At 53.2% G+C, this 20685-nt stretch overlaps 1 protein-coding gene across 2 annotated transcripts in view; it reads left to right on the top strand.

Moving 5' to 3' along the window:
- The first annotated feature begins 543 nt into the window (after window positions 1-543).
- SRGAP3 (SLIT-ROBO Rho GTPase activating protein 3) overlaps window positions 544-20685 on the top strand; it is a 70141-nt gene continuing 49999 nt past the window's right edge. For both annotated transcript variants that reach the window (XM_090148499.1, XM_031605362.2), the window contains exon 1: window positions 544-725. In XM_090148499.1, the coding sequence (XP_090004625.1) occupies window positions 659-725 (67 nt within the window). In that variant the 5' untranslated portion in view covers window positions 544-658. The remainder of the gene's footprint in view (window positions 726-20685) is intronic.

Genomic DNA, 20685 nt, shown 5'->3' with positions numbered 1-20685 from the left:
GCCGCGCTTTGCTGGGCGGCGGCACCGGCTGCGTTCGGGGCGCTCTCCCGATGCAGTTTTTTAAAGACCGCCCCAGGCAGAAGGTAAACCGGTGGGAGCCGAGCAGCCTTTGGGGAAAACGCGCCTGGCAGCCCCCCCACACCTCCGCTACTTTCTGCACGTTGTCTGGCGGCCCGCCGGCCCGCAGCCGCCCGTAAGCGCGGCGTTGCCACGGGCAGAGCCCCGCTCCGCTCCCGCCGCCGCCGCTCTTCCCATACCCAGCGCCGCGGCCCCGGCAGCCCGGCAGCTCCCCGACGCCAGACCCGCGGCCTCCGGAGCCGCGAGGGCCCGGCCGCGCGGGGCCGAGAGCCGCATCCGCCCCGCCCCTCCGGCGGCCCCGCCCCGTTCGCCGCTCCTCGGAGCCGCGAGTCGCTCCGTCCGCCGGGGGAGGGGCGCGGCCGGCCCGCCCGCAACCTGAGCGCGGGAGCGGCACGGGCCGGCCTCGGCGCGGCGGGGCGGGGCTGCCGGGCGGGCGGAGCCGAGCTGGGCTGGGCCGGGTTGGGTTGGGCTCCGCTCCGCTCTGCGGCCGGCGGCGCTGCGCGGTGTCCCGGCCCCGCCAATGCGGCCCGCGGCCGGGTGAGGCGGCGCGGCGGAGCGCTCGCCCGCGCCCTCCCGAAAGATGTCCTCGCAGGGCAAGTCCAAGAAGGACAAAGAGATCATCGCGGAGTACGATGCGCAAGTGAAGGGTGAGCGGCGGGGCCGCGCCTTTGTGTGCGGGGTCGGAGGCGGTGCGGAGTGAGCGCGGGGCCGGGGGCAGCGCCGGGCGGGGCCGGGCTGGGGGGCGCGGGGGGGGCCGGGCCGGCCGGCCGCGGTCCCCGCTGGCGCTGCTGAGGCTCCCTCGGTCGGCCCCGGCAGCCGCCGGTGTCTGCGGGCGTCCGTCGGGGCGCGGCGGAGCTCCCGGCGCTGCTCGGCAGGTGCCCGGCGCCGGGCGGAGTGCGGAGCGGGGCGGGGGCCGCGGGTGGGAGCGGCGGTCCGAGGGGAAATCTGGTTCGTTTCTGTGTAGGTTCCTCAGCATCTCTCTTGGAAAGGCTCGGATCGATTTGCGCGCCGGTCAGGAGGCCCTGATCTTGCGGGTCTTATGTAAGGCACCTCGGCGTGCGGCAGGCAGCGGTTCCAGGGGACATCGTCGTTATGCAAGGCTCTGCGGAACGAAGGCGTCAAAGCGCAGCGCTGTATGTTGGTGTTAGAGTAGAATGCCCAACGCCTGCTGGGACTGCTAAGCGCCAAATATCAGCTCCACGTTTATTTTTATTACAGCTGGGCTTGTTGTGGGCAGTCGGCGCTCCCTGAAGCATCGCAGACGTCTGCAGTGTGGTGGAAGGAGGAGTGCTGCCATGTGTGGGGCCTTCTCTGTGCTGTAGAAATAGAGCATTTGATGTCAGTAGCGAAGTGTTAACTGGTATCCATCATTTCGTGATAACTTCAGTTTGTGAGTGCGTTCATCGCAGTGCCAGTCTGTGACTCTGGCCGTTGCCGGTCCCTTCCCATGCCCAGCCCAGGCACTGCGATGCCCACCGAGCTGCTGCTGACACACAGAGCTCCTGCATCCTTCTGGTGCTCGTCCTTACAGGCACCATTTTGTGATGTGCAAGTCTCCGCGTAAGGCAGAGTTAATTAAAAACACAACACAAGCTTTCTGAAAACGAACCTGTGACCGCGAGAGCCGCACTTCCTTACTTTACCCGGAGGTCACTCTGTTGGACCTTGAGCCCCGCGGGCGCTGGGTGCTCCGTGCTCACCCTGCGTGGTGCAGCGCTGCTGGGCGGAGGGCCCTGGGGAGGGGCTGCCTGCTGACTCGGTGCCATTGTTTATTTTCTCGCATTTCAGTCTTTTGTAGCTGGCTTTGAAGAATGATGTAACAGTCACAACACGCTCTGCTCAGTGCCAATTACCTTTCCGCTTGTGTATAATTTGGGCACACTGATGTTATTGCACCGTGCTGGGAGGAAGACGAAGTGTTCTCTCAGCCCCTGGTGATGTTCTGTTCTCCAGGGGGAATCCGTGTGTCCGTGGCTGCAGGCAGTGCTGTGGTGGTGAGGGCTGGGCAGGCTGCTCCGGGCTGCAGCTGGGCTGGGGCTGCTCTGCTCCAAAAAGTTCTGCTGCAGACGTCTGCAGTGTTTTGGTTTTTTTTCTTGTGTTTGTAACTGGAATATTCATTTGCCGCGATCACTCTTGGCCTGACATCTGTCATAGCCTCATGGGCTCCGTATGTTGGATCATTAATGCTGAGTTATGTAAAAAGATGGCTTATTGCAGCACGGTGATCACATCTTGGGTGGATTTCTGGGCAGCAGTAACATAGGCAGAGTGCTGATGGGACCGTAATCATTCTTAGGTACTATTTGGTACTTTGGTAATATTCGTGCCCTGTTATGTCTCCAAAAATGTCCGTTTTCTGACTGAGGGCATCCGCTCTCCTCTTGTGTCTCAGCAGCAGTTAACACAGCTTTCCCTGCACCTGAGGCCAGAGTGGTGCAGGAGCCAGAGGAGCCCTCGGGGGTGGCTGCATTGGTGTCACACAGCTGGCACGCGGGGTCTTGTCACCAAGCCCTCGAGGGCAGTGGTGGTGACACAGATGCTGCCTCCCAGTGCCTGCTGCCCTCAGCTCAGGCTGCATTGCTACCCCAGGAACCTGCTTTTCATTTCAGGGTTTTGGTCACTCTTCTGCTCTTACCTATGCCCATGCTGGAGAGTTCTGGGCTCCCAAATCTCTAGAGAAAGACTGAAGTGGGAAAGAAGTGATGAAGGGGAGAAAGGAGTGTGAGGGTGAAGCAGGCTTGCAGAAACCAACTGCTGCCACAGAACAGCTGTCATATGAAGATGATAAAGGATGAAGTCTTGAGGAAGGGGTGTCTTGTAATGGAGGATCTGAGCACAGCATGGCCGTGATCCCCAGGGAGGGGTTAGGGAGGACACAGGAGAGAGCTGGAAAGCCCCACACATGGGCTGCAGGGAGCGCTGGCGTGAATGGGGACGGAAATGATCTGCAGCAGGCTGCCTCTGAAGGTGTCACATCTGAGATGGCTGGGTGCTGGCCAGGGATCTTGGACAGCAGCAGCCACCTCACAGTGCTCAAACACGGGGTTGTGTGAGCTTTGTAGAGGGGTTTGACAGGTAGCTTGGCAAAGCCTGGCAGAACAGCAACAAAGAACAGTATGTTGCTTAGGCTGACTTCAGGAAAGTTGTGCTGGCAGCCCTCCTGCTGGGGTCCTTTGGCAAGTAGGGTGGCAGGGAAATGGTGGGTGATGGGTGTGGGGCTGAGCCCTGACCTCCTGTGCCCAGGGCACTGCCGTGTCCTAAAAATTGGTACGTGCACCATTTGTGTGGGAGGTGTGAATGGTGTAAGAAGGACTTAACCAGAGAATTATCTTCCTGCACAGGGTGTTTTATCAGCTACCATGACCCTGTATCTCCTTTCCCTCTTTGGAAAATTGTGTCTGCTCTTCTCGTGGTGGGAAGGAGTCATTATGAAAACGCTTTGAGGGTGTGGATGCGTGTTTGGGGCGGGCTGGGCTGGTGGGGAGCGCTGCCATCTGAGTGCAGCCGTGGCTGTGGGGGGCCGATAGCACGGGTGTGTGTGTGTGTGTGTGTGTGCGCGCAGTGCCTCTGGTCTTTGTGGTTAGGAGCAGAGGTACCTGGGCCCTGCTCCTGCTGCAGGCTGCCCATCCTTCTGCCTCTCTGCAGTGTTTGTCGCCTGTCTGTGCACGGGGACCTCTTTCTTTCACCTCTCCTGAATGTGTTTGCTGCTGACAGGCGTGGCCTCTCCTGTCAGTCCCATGCTGAGGGTCCTTGCTTTCCCTTCTGCTGCTCTGCATTTCACTTCAGCTGTCAGGCAGCCTGGCCCCGCTCCGCCTGCAGGTGCTTGTGTGGTGGTGCCGGAAAGGAGATGTGAAGGGTACCTCTTAGCAGGCAGCTTTCCTTATGTGTCTGCCTTAAATGTACAGACAGGAAAGGCAGCATTAAAAGTAAATGCTAATAAAGGTATGACTGCATATTTACAGCTGCCACATTAAAGCTGCTTGCAGAATGCAGAGTACGGTGGATCCTTAGATGCAGCATTTCATACATGCAGTTTTAATTGGTCTGTCTGGCCAAAATGATAAACAAATGTGTTGTCTTCCTCATTACTCTTGAATGCATGATTTGTTGCTTTAAATGCAGCAAAACAAACCAGTTTTAGTAATGTAGACAGAACTGTCTATAGTACAGTGTAGTAAATCTTGCAGAAAATAGGGCATGCTGTTGATTGGCTATTAAATTTCATATTGCTTCCTGAAGCTTTTTTTAATCCCAGGAAAAATTCAGGTCATTGTATGATCTGTGTGGTGATTGTTGGCAGGAAGGCTGCTGTGAGCCGATAGCATCTTGTTCTGTCAGATGCTGGCAGGTGAGGAGCATCCCTGGTGATCCTCAAGGCGATAGCCTTCAAACGGCGCAGCTGGATGCGGAGTGGTGCGGAGATGAGGTCTTACACATTAAGGACTCTTAGTTGCTGTTGAGCTGGGAATAGAACAGGTTTTGATTGATTTAGCATACAGAAATATGAAGAAGGCTTACAGACCTGTGGCCAAAGAGGACCAAAGTGTTTTTCCCATCTTCACAGGAGAACCACAGCTTAGGTTAATTTATAATTGCTTGTTAACTTCACTCTATCTTTGCTATTGCAGCAGCTGCATCTTTCATGTCTGTTCTCATTTCCCCACACAATGGTCTCTTTTCACTTTGCTCAGTAAATTTTGGGAAAACTTCCACCCTGGATTATTTTCTGGGCTCTCAGCGCTCTCGAGTAGGAAGCTCGGTTACCACCGGGGAGGCATCCAGGCTTGGAACCCAGCAGCCCAGGTAACACAGTGGTTCTATGCCAGAGGGCAAAGTGCCGCCCTTGGGCGGGCCATAGGTGGCTGCTGCGCATTCGTGGAGCCGCCTGCAGCAGGAGGATTCTAATGAAACCGATCTTGTTTCTACTCTTAGACTTCAGAACCAGCACTCGCTTGCTCCTTGTTTGCTGACTCCCATACAGGCTTGTTTGTCGTTGTCTGTCTTTACCCTCGCTGGGTCTGATGGTGTTGTCCTGGCAGGTGGGCTGTGTGTGGGACCCTCCTGTGCCATGGCTGGGAAGGCTGTGGCAGAGCAGAGGAGAACATGGGTGCAATTCATAATGGAGATGAACTGGAAGTCTCTAATGGAAACAAATCGGATCTATCAGATGTTTTCTGCTGTGCTAACACCCAGGGTGCTTCAGCAGAGGCACGGTGTGGTTCTGTCCCGCAGCCAGGTGTGTGCGTACGGCTGAGGCTGGGTTCCTCCTCCTCGTGCTGTGCCGGGGCAGCTGGAGCTGTGGGCAGCAGCTGTAGGGCAGGCATGGCGTGTGGCAGCAGGGCTGTGGGGCCTCGGTGTTCTTATGGAAGCTGCTCTGTGAAACAGAAACACGAGGCTGTCGGCCTGCATTGCGCCTCTTGCCAGCTGGCTGAAGGCCTCCTGCCCTGCACAGCTCGGGCAGCTCCTGGGTTGTCTCCTTCCTTTTGGTGAAAGTAACCTCCTGTACAGATACGGGTTCTCCTGTCCTTTGGGCCTTAGTGCATGCGAGCGGCAGTGGAGCGACCGGCGCTGCCAGCAGAACTCCTGAAGATTGGTTTCATTTCAAACTTTGCCACTGTGACTTTCTTCCAATGCATTGAGAAATCAGAATTCAGCTGTGCTTGGCGGCGTGCTGCAGCAAAGAGACCTCCATCGGCCCTTGCTCTGCTTTGGAGGCCTGCTCTGTGTCCTCGAGCCCCTGCCTTGGGCCAGGGGCCTCGTGTGGAGCCAGGAGAAAGAGTGTGTGGAGCTGCGGTGTGTCGGCCCCTCTGAGATGTGCGTCCCTCCAGCTGGGCCCAGCGCCACCACAGCCCCCTGAGGGCCGGGAGCTGCTGCTCCAGCCGTATCTCTAAACCTGATGGTTTCCTTTTCACTAGCTGACACATAGTTGGATGCGGTCGGACTCCTTCTCCCGATGATGGCGAGAACCTCCTGCAACCCATCCTTGTGGCCCCAAGTCAGGATTTCTAAGGGTTCTAGGAGTGCAGCAGCAGGCAGACCTCAGGTAGTTAATGGGAGTTCATACGCCTTCGCGAGGTGCAGCATCCACAGTGCTGCGTCTGCAGTTTCAGCACCTGTCGGGAGCAGGATTTACTCTTCTGTTCTGCTGGCCCATTTGAGGTGGGGAAAAAGCCGTCCCTTTGAGCTCTTAGTTTTTTGTAGCCTGGATTTGGCTTTGTTTCCATAGCTGTTTTTCAGTCTACCACCCGCAGCAGTGGCATCAATCACCTTCTGAAATGCATTTACTGCCCTCGGAGACATCTGTAGTCCCACCGTGTGCTCAGTGGCTGCGCGGGCCAGGCGAGCGCGGCGTGCCGGCTGCTGCAGGGCTGGGAACAGAGCAGTGCTGTGGGCATTGCTGGCTGCTGCCACGCCGTGGCACGAAGTGAGCGGCCCTTTCTGCAAGCTGGGTGGTGATTTGAGCCCAGGAGGCTTTTGCAGTGTAGCCAGCAAAACAGCCTCTTCAAAAAAGATGAATATTTCTTACTAATAGCTATTGTGCTGTGTTTGCCCCACCTCTGTGTGTGTTATTGGTATGTATCATAGCAGCAAGGGAGGACACAGAAATGAGTAAACAGCGTTAGCCCACGCAGTGACGGTGGTAATAATAGTTGATACCTATCATTGGTGACCTCCTTAGGGTTTCCAGTCTTCTCCCAGTGCTCCTGCTTTGTGCCTGCAGTCGTTGGATGCGCTTTAAGCTTTTGACACCTCCAAGAGCCTGATCTGTGAGCTGTATGCTGGAAAACAGGCCCAAGATGACTTATTCTGGTGTCCCTTTTCTCACCTCTGGAAGGCAGCTGCAGTGTGTTGGGAGAGGCAGCTCCGGGCAGCGTATTGCAACATACGGCGTTCGGAGAGGAAGTAGTGTATCAGCATGAAATTGCTGGGGGGCTTCTTGGCTGTGATGTTATTCCCCAGGCTGGGGTTGGGTCGGCACGATGGGGACAGTGTGTGTTGGAGTGCCACAGTGCTGCGGGGTCGTTCTGGCGGAGGGCTGCCAGCAGCTTGCTCTTAGAGCGCCTGTGAAAAATGGCACCATCAGCAGCACGGCAGCCTCACGTGCCAGGCTGGGGAATATACGGCCGCATTATTTATCCCAGTGCTGTCATTACTCATCAGCGAGGAGGCAGCTGTTAGGATCCTATCCATGGCAGGGAGGGAAAAGTTCTAAATCACCCTCTTTGTTTTAAATCATACCCTTTGTGTTAAATCATCCTTTTTATTCTATATCTTACCCTTTGCTTTAAAAACAAGGATATATAAGGAGATATGGTCTTAGAGTTCCATGTGGCAGTGGGTCCCTCTGTCCTCATACTCTGTTCAGAGGAACCCGGGAGCTGGAACTGGCATAAGGGACTGGGTGGGAGGCTCTCTGGCTCACATAACTTGTGCTATAATGCTGCTTTACAATGTTCTGCCGCCCAGCCGATGGGTGCTAATGAGCAAACAGTTTGTTAACTTCGCCAGGGTCCTTTTCTGCCTGCTAAAGCTGTGCTGACGCCCAAGGAGGTTCTCCATGAGGATGCCTGGTGCTGCAGGCTATCGGTCTGGGTCTTGAAAGTTAAGGAAAAATTGCACTGCCTCTCTGCGTCCGACAGCCTCAGAAAAGAATTTGCATTAGCGTCCATCACTCTTCTTTCCTCTGGAGTTAGAGAACTTCTGAAGAGGGAGGGGTGAAAGAACATTTTACTTGTCTTTTTTGCCTAGACCTTTGGGAGGAACTGTCATGTATTTGGCAAGGGATTGCACTTGCTATCATGCGTCTCACTGCTTAAAGCAGCTCTTTAACGTATTGCTGTCTTATCCAGAGAATTGAACTGCCTACACCCTAACAGAAAATTATTGAGCTTCTCTGCTGCACTTACCATTGCTACACTTTTTACTTGTGTCTGTGTTGGACGGCTGAGAGAAGAGAGGAGATTGCTCCTTAGGATGATATCCTTGATTTTTATCTGTCCCAGTGCCCCAGCCTCTATAGAACAAACAGCAGAGGGGGTGCAGCTCTCTGGGGCCAGAGTTTTGGCTGTGGGCTCCGGGCTTGGTCAGTGTGCAGGTAGTGAAGCTCACTGGGGAGATCGGGGGAGGCTCAGCACTGTCTTACTATGTTGATTGCATGGTCAGGCTAAATGTTAAAAAGGAAAGTGGAATACAAAGCCATGTCAATACGTTTGAGCCCCTTCTGCTTTTTTTCTTTCTGGGAAACCATTTGTATGTTGCTGCTCTGTGGGGTTAAACTCTGCCAGGTGTAGGCTGGGGTATTGCAATGCGTTTTGATTTTGCAGTAGTGCCTCCAAGTGCTTCTGTCTGGAGGTGGGCATGTTTTGAAAGGGGCTGGGTACTTCTGCAGTCAATATTCTGCGCAGCTGATCCTGCTGAAGTCAGCACAATCAAGTGTCATGCTTCGGGGCTGGAGAGATCAGACAAGTTTCTGGAGCATTACACAATTGGCTGGATACGTTACAGCTTCACCCAAAGCATCAGAGCTCTGCTCCGAGAGAGGCTGCAGGGCAGGATGAGGTTGGCGTGTCTGTGAGTAGCCGTGCAGCAGCCCAAAGTGCTCGGTGCCATAGCATGGAGCTGCAGGAGCAGCATCCTGCTTGGCCAGGTCTTCCTTTAGCTGCTCTTTATTTCCCTTTCTGCCAGACATGGCCGGTGCCCTGTAGGGTATTTCATGCAGTCCTATTCTTTGTTTAGTACTAAAGTGAACGGGACTTCTACTGTTGTAATAAAGAAGCTGGGATTCGGGCTCTCCACTCAGTCTATGTTTGGGTAGTTAAGGAAAAACCTGAGGAGGCAAAAACAAGTGAAAATAAAATAGCAGCGCTGAACCATTTGTAAGTTAAACGTATCAAAGGAATTGGGGAAGTGCAGTCTCCCAGAAGGTCTTACACAGCGTTTGTGTTTCTGGTAACACTCATTGCATGAGTTGTTCTGGGGGATTTGTGTTCTGAAAGCATTTGTTTTTGTGCAGTGCTTCTCTGCTCTTGACCTACTCTTGCTAAAATCCCTGAGGAGACAATAAGCAACACTGAGTGAAAATGTTGTATTATAAACCCCTGAAAGTGGGACCATAACATCTTCTGTCACGATGGTGCCTGTGGGATGGCGTAGGAGATGCAGCACCGCATAACAGTGACCTGTTTGATGCGGGATGTCAGCTCAGAACCAGGGCTGAGCATCCTTGGGGCTGAGCGAGGGGAGCTGAGCTCCCTGCACATCCCGGCGTGGTGCTGTTGTGTTCCCTGCAGTGCTGCACAGAAGCGTTCCTGCTGCTGCCCTGACACGTGGTGAGGTGCCCCCTCACGTCTGGGAGGTGGAGGGGCCAGAACTGCCCTGGCAGCACTGCTGGGCTTCCTAGTTCTCCAGTAGAGCATTCTTGGGGCTGTCTGGTGAGAAAGCCATCCCCCTGCTGTTGGCAGCAGTTCTGCTCTCTGCTTTTGTCCTTCCTGCAAGTGCGCTCAGATTGCATGTTGTGGGAGCTCTGTGCTCTTTAATTGTTGTTTGTCATCGTGGGAATTGCTTGTTCTAAAGCCAATTACAACCTGACAAATGGATCTGTCTTATTTACAAATACATCCATCTGGCTGTGGATGGCCTGCTGTCGCTGCCAGGATCATATCAGGCCTTCATTGCCATGCTGAGCTCTGAAGGGTTCCCATGTTGGCATCTCATTGCCCGTGGCTGTGTGATGTTTGCTGTGTGTAAGCACACGTGTCATTGGTGGTGTAGAGGGAAGTAATTTCTAAATTAATAACTTCCAAGTGAAATGAACAGAGAGAACCTATCTGGGGTGCTTAGCATCCGCAGTGGTGTGGAGCTGTCAGCCCCTGTGGGGCCATGCTGTAGGGCACTGCGGACCCACATGTGTTCCTGGAGATCAGCTCTGGAAGGGCAGGAAAGCAGAGAGAAGTGGGTGACTGGCATCAATGCTTGAACTGAAAACCCATTGCAACTGGTAGTTCAGACTGTTTCACGCTGCTTTAGTTTTTCCAGGAATGTTCAGTTACAGTTTCAAAAAGATGAGAGGTGTTGTGACTCAGCCCCGATGTCACCCGCAGGCCAGCAGCTCACAGCTGAGTGGAGCAGAGCCTGGACGCACTCAGCAGAGCATCTGTTCCTTCTCCTGGTGCCTCATCCACAGAGGGCAGAAAGCAGACAGCTTTAACCTGAGAAAGGGGGAAGAGGTGCCTCCTGCTTTAAGGAATTAAAGTTGGCATGATTGCTTCAAAATATAGCTGCAGGTGAGTTAGTCATTGTGAATAATGTATATATGACAAACTCAGGCCTGTTTCGGTTTGTGATTTATCCGGGAATTACTTTTACCTTTCATATTTATGGATTGGCTTTTGCTGGCTGGTCGAGTAGAAGTTCATAAGTTGGTGTAAATTGAAATACAGGAGACAGAAGCCTGCCTTCAAAAACCTGTGCTTACGTGGGCAGGGCTGAGTCTGAGTGGCTTTGCAGATGTCGGCCATCGCGCGGTTTCTGTTCCTCCCCGTTATGAGACCCATGCGTGTGAATGATGGGGAGCCCTACCAGGTGGTGGTGAATCCGCAGCGAACTGCGATTCTGCGCGGTGGGTCGGCGTGCGTTTGTGCTGGCTGCACGTGGCAGCCCTGCATGCGGTGAGCTGTGAGCCCGGCAGGCAGCCAGCAGTGCGGGCTGTGCGGCAGGGTGCGGTGCACACTTTGCACTGGGGATTAAGTTTTGTTCCCTGTTTTAAATCTGAATATTAAAACCGTTTTCTTAGGGTCTGGCCACAGGTCTGCAGCTGGGCTGTCTGTACTTGGGCTGGCAGATACCCAGTGGTGGCTGCAGAGTTGTTTCATGATGATGTCCAGTGGGAACCTTCCACCTTGTAACTGGAGCAGCAGTATTTTGTTCATGATTCACACTTAGAAGCATTTGGGTGGTATGAAGGTGCGTTGGTCCGGCGATGGCTCTTCTGGAGGCAGGCAGGCCCCCAGCTGCACGGTGCCCTGGTATCACCCTCTGCCTTTGTCACTCCTCCGTGTCATTAATTAGTTCCCTAAAGGCCATCATGTGTGACTTTCTCTGAAAAGAGAATGAGCACAAGGCCATCAAATAGATAAGGACCTCAAGACTGTTCTTGCTGTTGTTCCACGTGAACACAGGAATGGGCACTGCTGGCCTCTGCCCCCCATGGCACGCAGCTCCCATAGATGCATGGTTGGCAGCACCCCGTGCCGTGAGCTGCTGCCTTTGTGTGGAGAACTGATTCTCCCTTTCACAAGGAGGCTTTGTGGGCTGTGTGCTGGCCGTCCCCGTGTCCCTCAGTCTGTCCGTCCCCACCCGTGTGGTCTGGGAGGACGCCTGCCGTCACTGCTGGCCTTGGGGTCCTTCGGCAGCCCCTGCCCACCAGGGCACTGCCCACCAGGGCACTGCTTGTGGCTCTTTGCATTTCCCTGTGGCTGTGGGATCTGCTGCCCAGTGCTGTCCCTGGGGGCGGCGGATGTCAGTGAGCCCGGCTGTGGTCAGACGGAGCGTGGGATGGAGCGGGCATCCCTCAGAGAAACCGAGGGGTTACGTGGCTTAAGGTGTTGCTGCTCTGATTAGCAAAGAATGGTGGTATAAATCTCTTTCTGCCTGTTACTCTTCTGTGACTGAGAGGGGGAAGTTGTATGGTTTTGCTGGACCTGGCGAGCAGGTTTGGGTGTGATGGATGGTGGGCTCTGCTTCCACAGCTCATCAGTCACCAAGGTGCACAAATGGAAAATGGGGAATGCCTCGGTTCATCAGCACACACATTTATCATCTTGTTTGAAGCAGCAGCACCAGCTGCATTGGCTGTTGTGCTCCATGTGCTATGGTGACTTGGTAATAAGTGAGATGTGGCCTAGCCTCGGTGGCTAGAAACTCCACGATAATGGAAAAGAGCAGCTGTCAGAGCAAGCCTGAGCTTGAAGAGAAGGGGCAGCCCAGGGAAGCACTGAGCACAAGGAGAGAACTGCTTCAGAGAAACTGTGCAACTGCCTTTAGGGGCCAGCAATGTCCTAAGGGCAGCAAGAGAGCAGTTGTGGTTGTCTGTCCGAAATACCTGAGGGACAGCATGGAGCGTGCTGCTCAGGTCCAGTTCACACCTTTGCGACTCTGTAGGTGAGGATGAGTCCTCAGCAGCTGACTTTGAAATGGGAGGCTCACTGGTGAGCGGATATTCCAGGCAGCTTCTGAGACCTCAGGTGTAGCAAGGCGGGCAGCGGGGACACAGTGACAGCAGGGAGCCTCAGCGTGTTTCTGCCTCTGCTGCTCTAAGTGTTGTCTGATGAGAATTCATAGACAGACTTGAGGCTCTCTCTGTCTTGCTTCTTGCAAAGTCAATTCACTGCACTGTATTTGTAATCCTTGGCAAGGAGATATGCAAGGGCAATGCAAATATGAAGGTTGTGTGTGGCTTTATTTTTCTTTTTTTTTTTTCTTCCAAAAGATGAGGGGAACAATCCTTATATATACATCAGAATACCTTCAGTATACCCTTATATGTCAAACTCCTTAACAAGCACACCAGTGAAATAATGATAGGCTGGATTCCAGCTGGATTTATAGTACTTCATATGATTTGTGAATGTCTTTCCTATCGCGATGCCAGAACATGTGTCATAATTTTGAGGGGTAGCAAGTGCGGTTTGGAGAAAGTTTGAAGTTGCTGTGTGTTCTAAGTGAGATCCCCAGACCTGTGGGTCTCGTGGGCCTGGGCTGCTGCCAGTGTTTGCTGTAGGAGTTCTTCATGTGTGCAGTGAGGGCACAGCTGTGCTCTGTGCTTCTTTGTCCGTGTTCAGTCGATGTTTTTTAGCAGAGAGGATGTCGTGAACTGTTAGTGGTAGTAAAACTTAGTGTTTTGTCCTATTTTGCATTTACTAGCATACGCTAATTATTCCTAGAGATAATTACCCTTTACCAGTTCACATTAACTTTGATCGCTTTTGAAAAGCGACCAGGAGGAGCAGGGAATGATTATACATCAAAGTGAATAAGGATATGGCCCGGAAGATGTACGGTGCACCTCATTCTGTGTATGAGGCTGCAACTCACTGCTGGCCTTTTCCTTCAGACTGCTTGTTTGAACTCAGTTTGATGGTTGGTGCTACAGGCCACCACTTAAATGCATTGCCCGTCTCAAAAGTACATTTATGCTCTGCATCTGTCTTGTGTATCTCTTCAGTAAGGAAAAATATTATCTTACAGCACATGAAAAAAGCCAAAAAAGCATCATTCTACCACATAATCAGTTGCCTGCCTGTCACTGAGCAAATAGCCTTAAATTCTCCATTGTTTTTGTTATCAAGGAGTGTCTGAAGCTTGAGGCTTCAACAAGTTCTTGCCTTCCGTGGGCCTCAGGAATGCTCACTGAGGTCTCCTCTTTGTTGCCATGGTCAGTGTGTGTTGTGTAAGGGTGCCAGCAGCACGAGGGGTTTGACAGAGCGTGGAGATCTGGGCATGTGACGCCCCATCTCTGCTGTGCTGTTAAAGGGTACTGCCTTTAGATCCCTGCTGGGCTTTCCTGGCTTTGAGCTGGGCAGTGAAGGTGCAAAACCCAATGCCACAGAAAACTTGTAGAACGTATTTAACGTTTAGGCCAGATCTTTTTGCTCTGCTTTGAGATATAGTAGGCAGATGCAGTTCTGGTTAGTTCATCAGATCACATCTAGCTCCAAGGCAAAGAGTGCCTTGGAAGGCACAGGTGCTGGAAGAGTAAATGCTAGAGAAGGGCAAGGAATGTCAGGGTTACATCTAGGTCGGAGAGCAGGGTGAGCGACGCAGTGTGGATGGAGGCAGCACACCCACATCCAGTGCTGGCTGCCAGGTGAGCGTGTCCCAGCAGTGCATTGGCTCACTGCTTCATCCTTGTGCTGCCAGGGTGAGAATGGTGCCAGGGGGTGCCAGGAATGGCCGTGGTGCTGGGGTTGCACCGATGGTTCCAGCACAGCCTGCCATTGTGATCCCGCAATTACTGTGATTTGTGTTCAGTCTTCTGTTTGTTCCAAGCCCTGATGGTAGGATGTAATCAGAAAATTAGGGATTGGTGTGAGGAACACTTGGAGCATGTTTTCATCTAGGTACAATGTTTTACATTTAAAAAAAAAAAAAATCTGCATAGAGCATAGGGGTATGAGGAAAATACAGTTTTCTAGCAGAAATCTGACAAGTTTAAATTTGATTTGTAAATGAATTGGCAAGCATTTGTATGCAGATGCAAAGAAACAAGCAGATTCTGAGCACTTCTCTTTAGCTTGGGGTCCAAGTCCACATGTCCTTTCAGTGCCCTGGGTGGTTCGGAATAGAGATTTTCTCTTTGATATCTGCTATGGTCTCCCCTGGACCCCCAGACACGGGCACACCTGCAGTGCCCAGCGCTGCGCTGCTCCCCAGCGAGGCGGCTGTCCTGGGCAGCGTTTGGAATGTGGCCAACAGTAACAGATTGCACATCACCGTGTGGGCTCAGGGGGTTGTGTTTAGAATAGCTGCACTTCGGGCTGCTTGGAACAAAGCAAACTACCTGTCTTAAATTGTTGTCTTGCTAAGCATGACTTGCTGTAGTTGCGGTCACTTTGTTGGGTGTTTGGATAACCACAAGGTGCTTGTATAACAGCTTTGTACTTTAATTTCTTTTTTAACTTGAAAAGAAAAGCATTTTGCCAGATTGCCACCAAGGGGGGTCTCATTCATACAGCAACCATGAACAAACTCTTTCCAAATTCATTACATGTCTCGTTGCTCTGAGTCTGGCCAGTCTGGAGGAGCAGCAGCTTTTTCCTGTCTTGTGGGTCAGGTGGAGAAAGGGTCATTTCCCTACCAGCACTGGTCAGAGGAAGGCCTGCTGCCTGTGTGTTAGAAGGGCCTCCTTTCTATTTCCAGTGCTGTGGAGGGAGAGTTCACAGTGGTAACTACGTTCTCAGTTTAATTGAGCTTTAAATCAGACAGTCTGGCTACGTCGCTGTGTTTGGGAGATGCAGGATGCGGTCAGCAGCTCACCGGCTGAGCAGACGGCCGACAGCAAGGAGCAGGGTGGCAGGGATGCCGACAGCACTGTTTCCTTCTGCAAGTCTGATCTGAATAAATAAAATGGAATTTGGTATCTTTTATTTCTGACAGGTAGATGAGGTAGGTGGGACAGATGTCAGAGAAGCCTGCACTGAATTCCAGGGAATGTTGTATGGTATGCTCAGCATGACCCAAGTGCCAGGCCAGCAGGTGCTTGCAGCAGGAGAGCTGGGTGTCAGGGAATCGGGGAGAGCTCTGGAGGGGAGCCAAGGGCCACAGGAGGGCTGCGGCCATCCCACTGCTTGGACACAGCAAGCAGGGCACTGGCGGCTCCTCTGCTGCCAGCCCCACGCTGCACTGTTCAGAGCACCGGGGACTGCCATCTTTGAAGGGTGGGCATCCTTGCTGCAGGGCTCCCGTGCAGCTGTGTTCCAGCATGGCTGCGCTCCCCAGAATGCTGCCTGCAGGGTGCCAGGGCAGCAGGGACGGGAAATGGATGTGTGGAAGGTGAGCAGAAGCCTTAAAAAATAGGGCAGAGGACTTGGGATATCCTTGAAAGTGATCTTCTAAACAAAGCACAGGGCAAAGTAAGGAAGGATTATGAACATCAGATAAATGTAATATTTTGACTAATCCTCAAGGCTTGGAGTTTGTGTCTGCACTAAGAGGAGCAGAGGAGAAAGAAGGAGAGCAGTCAGCAGATGCTCAGCACGGTGCTGCTGCGCTGCATTCTGCAGCTGCCGGGCTTCAGGCTGTGCAGGGGCAGCCTGGGATTCCTGCTGCACGGGCTGGGAGGTGTCTGCACACCAACACTGTGCTTGGTTGGGAGAGCTTTGCCTGGTCCTAAAAAGAGTAATAATGTGCAGGGTCCTAATGGCTTCAGACCTCTTTGTGCTTGCCAGAATTGCAGCAGCGGTGGTTTTAATGTTAATTGTTCTTCCTGGGAGAGCTGTACTGGGGAGAGCACTGGTGCAAGAGCCCATGTGTGCCAGACAGCACACTTCTCCTGGTGTGATGGATCTTTGAGTCTCTAAGAACTTGTCTAGAGGAGATGCTTGCTTTTTGTTCCCATTGCTTCAGTGTAAGGCTTTTCTTTGTGGTGGAAGCATCTGCTTCCTTTCATGCTGTGCTTTTACTGTCCCACAAGGGAGCTGGAAGCAGCACTTGGGGCTGGGGGGCACTGCCCTGCCCTGTGCCCATGGTGGGTTTGGTGTGAGTGGGGCCGGCGCTGCCCATCCCACGGGACGGGTGTGTGTCTGCCCACGTGCACTCATGCCCTGTGTTTGCTGTGCAGAAGATGCTGAGCTGTGGCTGACACAGTTAGTTGCTCGAGCTGAAGGCATGGTGTGTAGCTGTGACTGTGCATGCTGTTTGTGTGTGGCAGATAATGTGAACATAAAGGGCTTTCAGGCTTCGTGTGTGTTTCCTAGTCTTGCTGCGGTAGCAGATCTCTGCTCCATGAGAGCATCTCAGGGTTTAAGGAGTGAAAAACATTGTGGTCGTAATGCAGGAGGTCTGTATGGGGTCTGTATTCTTGTGTGTGAAAGCAGGGCTGTTGGGCAGGGCTCTGGGAGCAGTGCGCCTTGGTGCTAAGTGGTGAATGCATTAGAGTTGTCCCAGTCCCAGCTGACAGTTGAGGAAGATGAAGGGAAAGTAGTGTTTTGATGTGCTTTTGCTATTGAAGATGATCTGGTGGTGATGCCCTAGGACACGCTGTATGCAGTGCTTGCTTACAGGTTTGTGCACACAATCACTGCTCTGCCCCTCGCCACAGACAGCTGCAGTTGGTGAATGAGTGGCAGAGGCCGGAGGTTGCTGGGTGTTGAGCTGCACGCTGCAGGGCTGTGCCACCGTCTCACTTCCCCGTGCTTTCCGCAGCCTGCTTCCAGCATGCGGTGATGTGGGTTCTGGCACTTCCTCTCAGCCTTCATTTTCAGTGCTGCTTGCCCTAGATAAAGCCTGCGGCCTCGCAGAGCCGGTGCGTCATGTGGTGGGCAGGCGCTGGTGGGCTAGGGGCCTCCTGCGTGTGGCCAAAGCTCAGGCTCCGGGTGGGTGGTGGCTCGTTACTCCTTTGGCAGCAGCTATGCAGATTGCAGCCTGAGCTTATTTTAGAAGAGCAGAAATCAGAAGCAATTAGCAATCTGGTTCAGGAGGAATTTATAAAAAGCAGCCGCAGCATTGCCGCATGTAGGGGGCTGGGCTCCATGTGAGCTCCTGTCAGCGCATGCCATGCAGCCTGTGGACGCGTGAGCCAAAGGCAGCGCAGCATTTCCGTGCATGCATCGTTGCTGGCCAGCATTTGAAATAAAGCTGTGATAAAGAACTAATATGGGAGATCCCAGACCTGTAGTGTAAGGAGATGAGTTAGTACAGAAGAAACATCGTGATGATGAGGGGAGAATGTAATGTGCACCTGTACCACCTCACCGCTGGGACAGGAACAGCCGTGTGCCCAGCGCAGCCCCGTGAGCTGGTGGGCAGAGTGCAGCCCCCTGCCGGTGTTGGGACACGGCAGGATGTGGGCCAGCACCATTCCGCCCTGCTGCACATCTGTCCTCAGCTGGTCCCTCCTCCCCAGCGCCTGAGGGTCTGAGAGGAGGAAGAGCTCTCGTACTGCGACAGGATGTGTATGTTTTCCTTCGTATTGTTTGTCTATCACCATCTGGTCCTGTGCCCACTAATAAATAAAGCCTGGGGTGCTGGGGAAGAGGGTGAGGAGACAGTATGCCTGGCTGATTTTCCTTGGAGGAGGAAGTACTGTGATCACTTCATAGCAGAGGATGCGATGACTCATGCAAAAATGAAGCAGTGAGGGTGATTATCACCCTGCGTTGTGGGTGGCAGCTGCACAATACAATGATCCCAATAAGCTGCATATTATTAGCCTCCACTTGGGCTGTCTGCAGCCTGAAACCTGCTCAAGGTCTGTAGTTGGTGATGAATTCATCATGAAATTGTGAAGCGTTTGGTTGGGGCCCTGCCTGGGAGTCCTTCAGAGACCACTTCTCTGCACCTGTTGGCTTCTCCATTGTGTTTTCTTTGCCTTCCTGCACCCACACCGTCCTTCTGCAGCACAGCTGTGCCCAATATCACAGGGCTTTTTTAACCTGAGTTCAGTGAAAACTAGACCAACATATAGGATGGGCACCCAACTTGTGAGCAAAATTTTTCCTAGTTCATTAAACTGCTACAGAGTGCAGAGCTGCTGTCTGTGCTGACCACTTAACTCCAAAAGGGGATCTTTTCCTTTATTTAAAAGTTCTGCTGGCTTGGATCAAGAAAAACTATCAGTCATCTTTAACTGCACCTGTAGTGGAGAAGCAAGTCATGGCCTGAAGCAGAGATGGAGCACCTGGTGGAAGGCAGGGCCAGCCCAGGGAGCTCAGGTGCATGCAATGTACCGGAGTGACTGGAAGGGATGGAGCCAGGATCCACCCCTTGCCAGACCTCATTTAAGAGCTGGTGGTGGAGGCAAAGATATTTTGCTGGTGATCCCTGCATACCTGAGGCCTTTTGAAGGTAAGCAGCTTCTTCCCCCCCCTTTTTTTTTTAAGTCTGAAGCTGAATTTGCAGCTGTTAGCAGAAAGCTGTACTGGTTGTCTCCTCTTGCATAAAGGCACTGAAAGATGAAATCCCTCCTTATCTGTGTGCTTCCTTCCTGCAGTTTCCAAGCTGGCTGGGTATGAGGGTGATGTTCTTCTATTGGTCATAGCGTAGTTTTCTTTTACTATTCCCATGTTATGTTTTTCCTGGAAAGGAGGAGTGAGGTGTGTGCCTCGGGCTGACACTTGGCAGGCACCAGAGCAGGAAGCTGGCAGCAGAGGGCCGTGCTTGGCTGTGTGCTGTGGGAGGGCTGGGGGCAGCTGCTGAGCTGGGCAGCAGGCAGAGCGTGCTGAGGTGTGCCTTGCTGCAAGGGTTGGTGGGGACAGTGAGGAGGGATGGGGAAGAGGAGTGTTTCTAGGTGTTAGGGCGTGCTTCGAGCATTGGCATGGGCTGCCCAGGGAGGGGGGGGGGTCACCATCCCTGAAGGTATTCAGAACTGTAGAGATGTGGCTCTGTGGGATGTGGGCAGTGGGCATGGTGGGATGGTTGGGGCTGGGCATGGGGATTCTGGAGGTCTTTTCCAGCCTTAATGGTTCTGTGCTTCAAGTGAAGCTCAGGCAGTGCTCAGGACAGTGTGGTTTGAGGGCACAGCTTCCCTTAAGAGGCCACCCCATGCTGCCTCTGGCTGCTCTTCCACATGTCTGTTCTCAGCAGTGACACTTCCAGGGGTTTGGTTGGACCTTTTCCTGGGACACACACCCGTGTCTTGAGTTTCAAACCTGCCGAGTCAGCGTTTCATACGTGCTGAGCCAGCGTTTCCAGCCTGTTGAGTCAGTGTTTCACAGGAGCTGTGCCTGCGGTGTGTCCTTAGCTGTGCAGGCCTGGTGCTTCCCAGAGGCTGTGCGAGGTTGTACTGCTGTGGTCTGCAGGTTGCTGTGAGGTGCTGGATGAGAATTTCTGAGGCACAGCTGTATGCTGTTCATGTATGAATGAAGAGGCTCGGTGGCCCTGAAGAGACCCGTGCTGTGCCTGCAGGTGCCCAGCAGCTGCCGCTGACCTGAGCTGCTGGTGCTCTGCTCTCGTGGTTATCCTGCCCCAGCTGGGGGCTGCCAGGCTCCTGGCTGTGGAAGTTTCCCTGTCTGGGTTAAGGAACCTGAGGTGCTGGAATGAACCCTTTAATGATCTGCTCCTTTATTCCATTTCAATGACTTGGGGCGTGATTCACATTCTTGCACAGCTCCCTTTCTTTCTCAAAGTGTAAGTAACTTCTCTTTTGCATTTTAATAGCCCCAAGACACAGAGTTCTCAGTGACATCATCTGGGGACATTCAGCGTGTGCCAGGGGCTCCATCTGATCCTGGCAGGGACGGTGCCCAGGACTGGCTGTGCTGTGCAGCCTGGCAGAAGCTGTGGCAGCGCCCGGTGCTGCGCAGCCCCGCGGTGTGAGTGTGGGATGGGCACAGTGTCTGCCCTGTGAGCTGCCGTCGGTCCTTATCGCATCTTGAGTAAACCCAGCAACCGGGCTGCTTGGTTCTTTCTTTTTAATGCTTTAACCAGTTTCTTGTGGATTTCTTACTTCTTCCTTGCATTGTTAAACCAGAACACAGGCAGCATGGAGTGGAGCAGCTGGCAGCTGTGTCCCACCCTCTGCTCCTGCCTCTGCAGCCCTGGCCTTCCCCTGCCCAGCAAGCTGAGTGACTCATGCCCTCTGGAAGCTGAAGTCTCTTGAGGTTATCTTTTTTTCCTCTTCTCAGTTCATCAGACTGGCACAGCAGCACAGGAGCTGTGGCTGGAAGCATCTGCTCCAGCACAGAGATTGGGGATGGTTCTTTGCAGTGTGGCTCTCCAGCTCTGCAGCCTGCCTGCTTCTCTGTCCATCTGCACTGCTGGTTCTGCTGAGGTGGTCAGAGAAATGTTTTCCTAAACCGGTGTCTGAAGCATTCCTGCAGCTCTGTGTCTTCTCCTTCTGGCTCTGCTTACTAAACGGTTGGCCTAACCTAGTCTGGAAAGTATTTTCCTCAT

The sequence above is a fragment of the Phasianus colchicus genome, chromosome 11 (assembly GCF_987193195.1).
Source record: "Phasianus colchicus chromosome 11, bPhaCol1.hap1.1, whole genome shotgun sequence".
Taxonomy (NCBI): domain Eukaryota; kingdom Metazoa; phylum Chordata; class Aves; order Galliformes; family Phasianidae; genus Phasianus; species Phasianus colchicus.
Note: the sequence above shows the minus strand (reverse complement) of the source record. Positions and strands in the feature narration are given on the sequence as shown.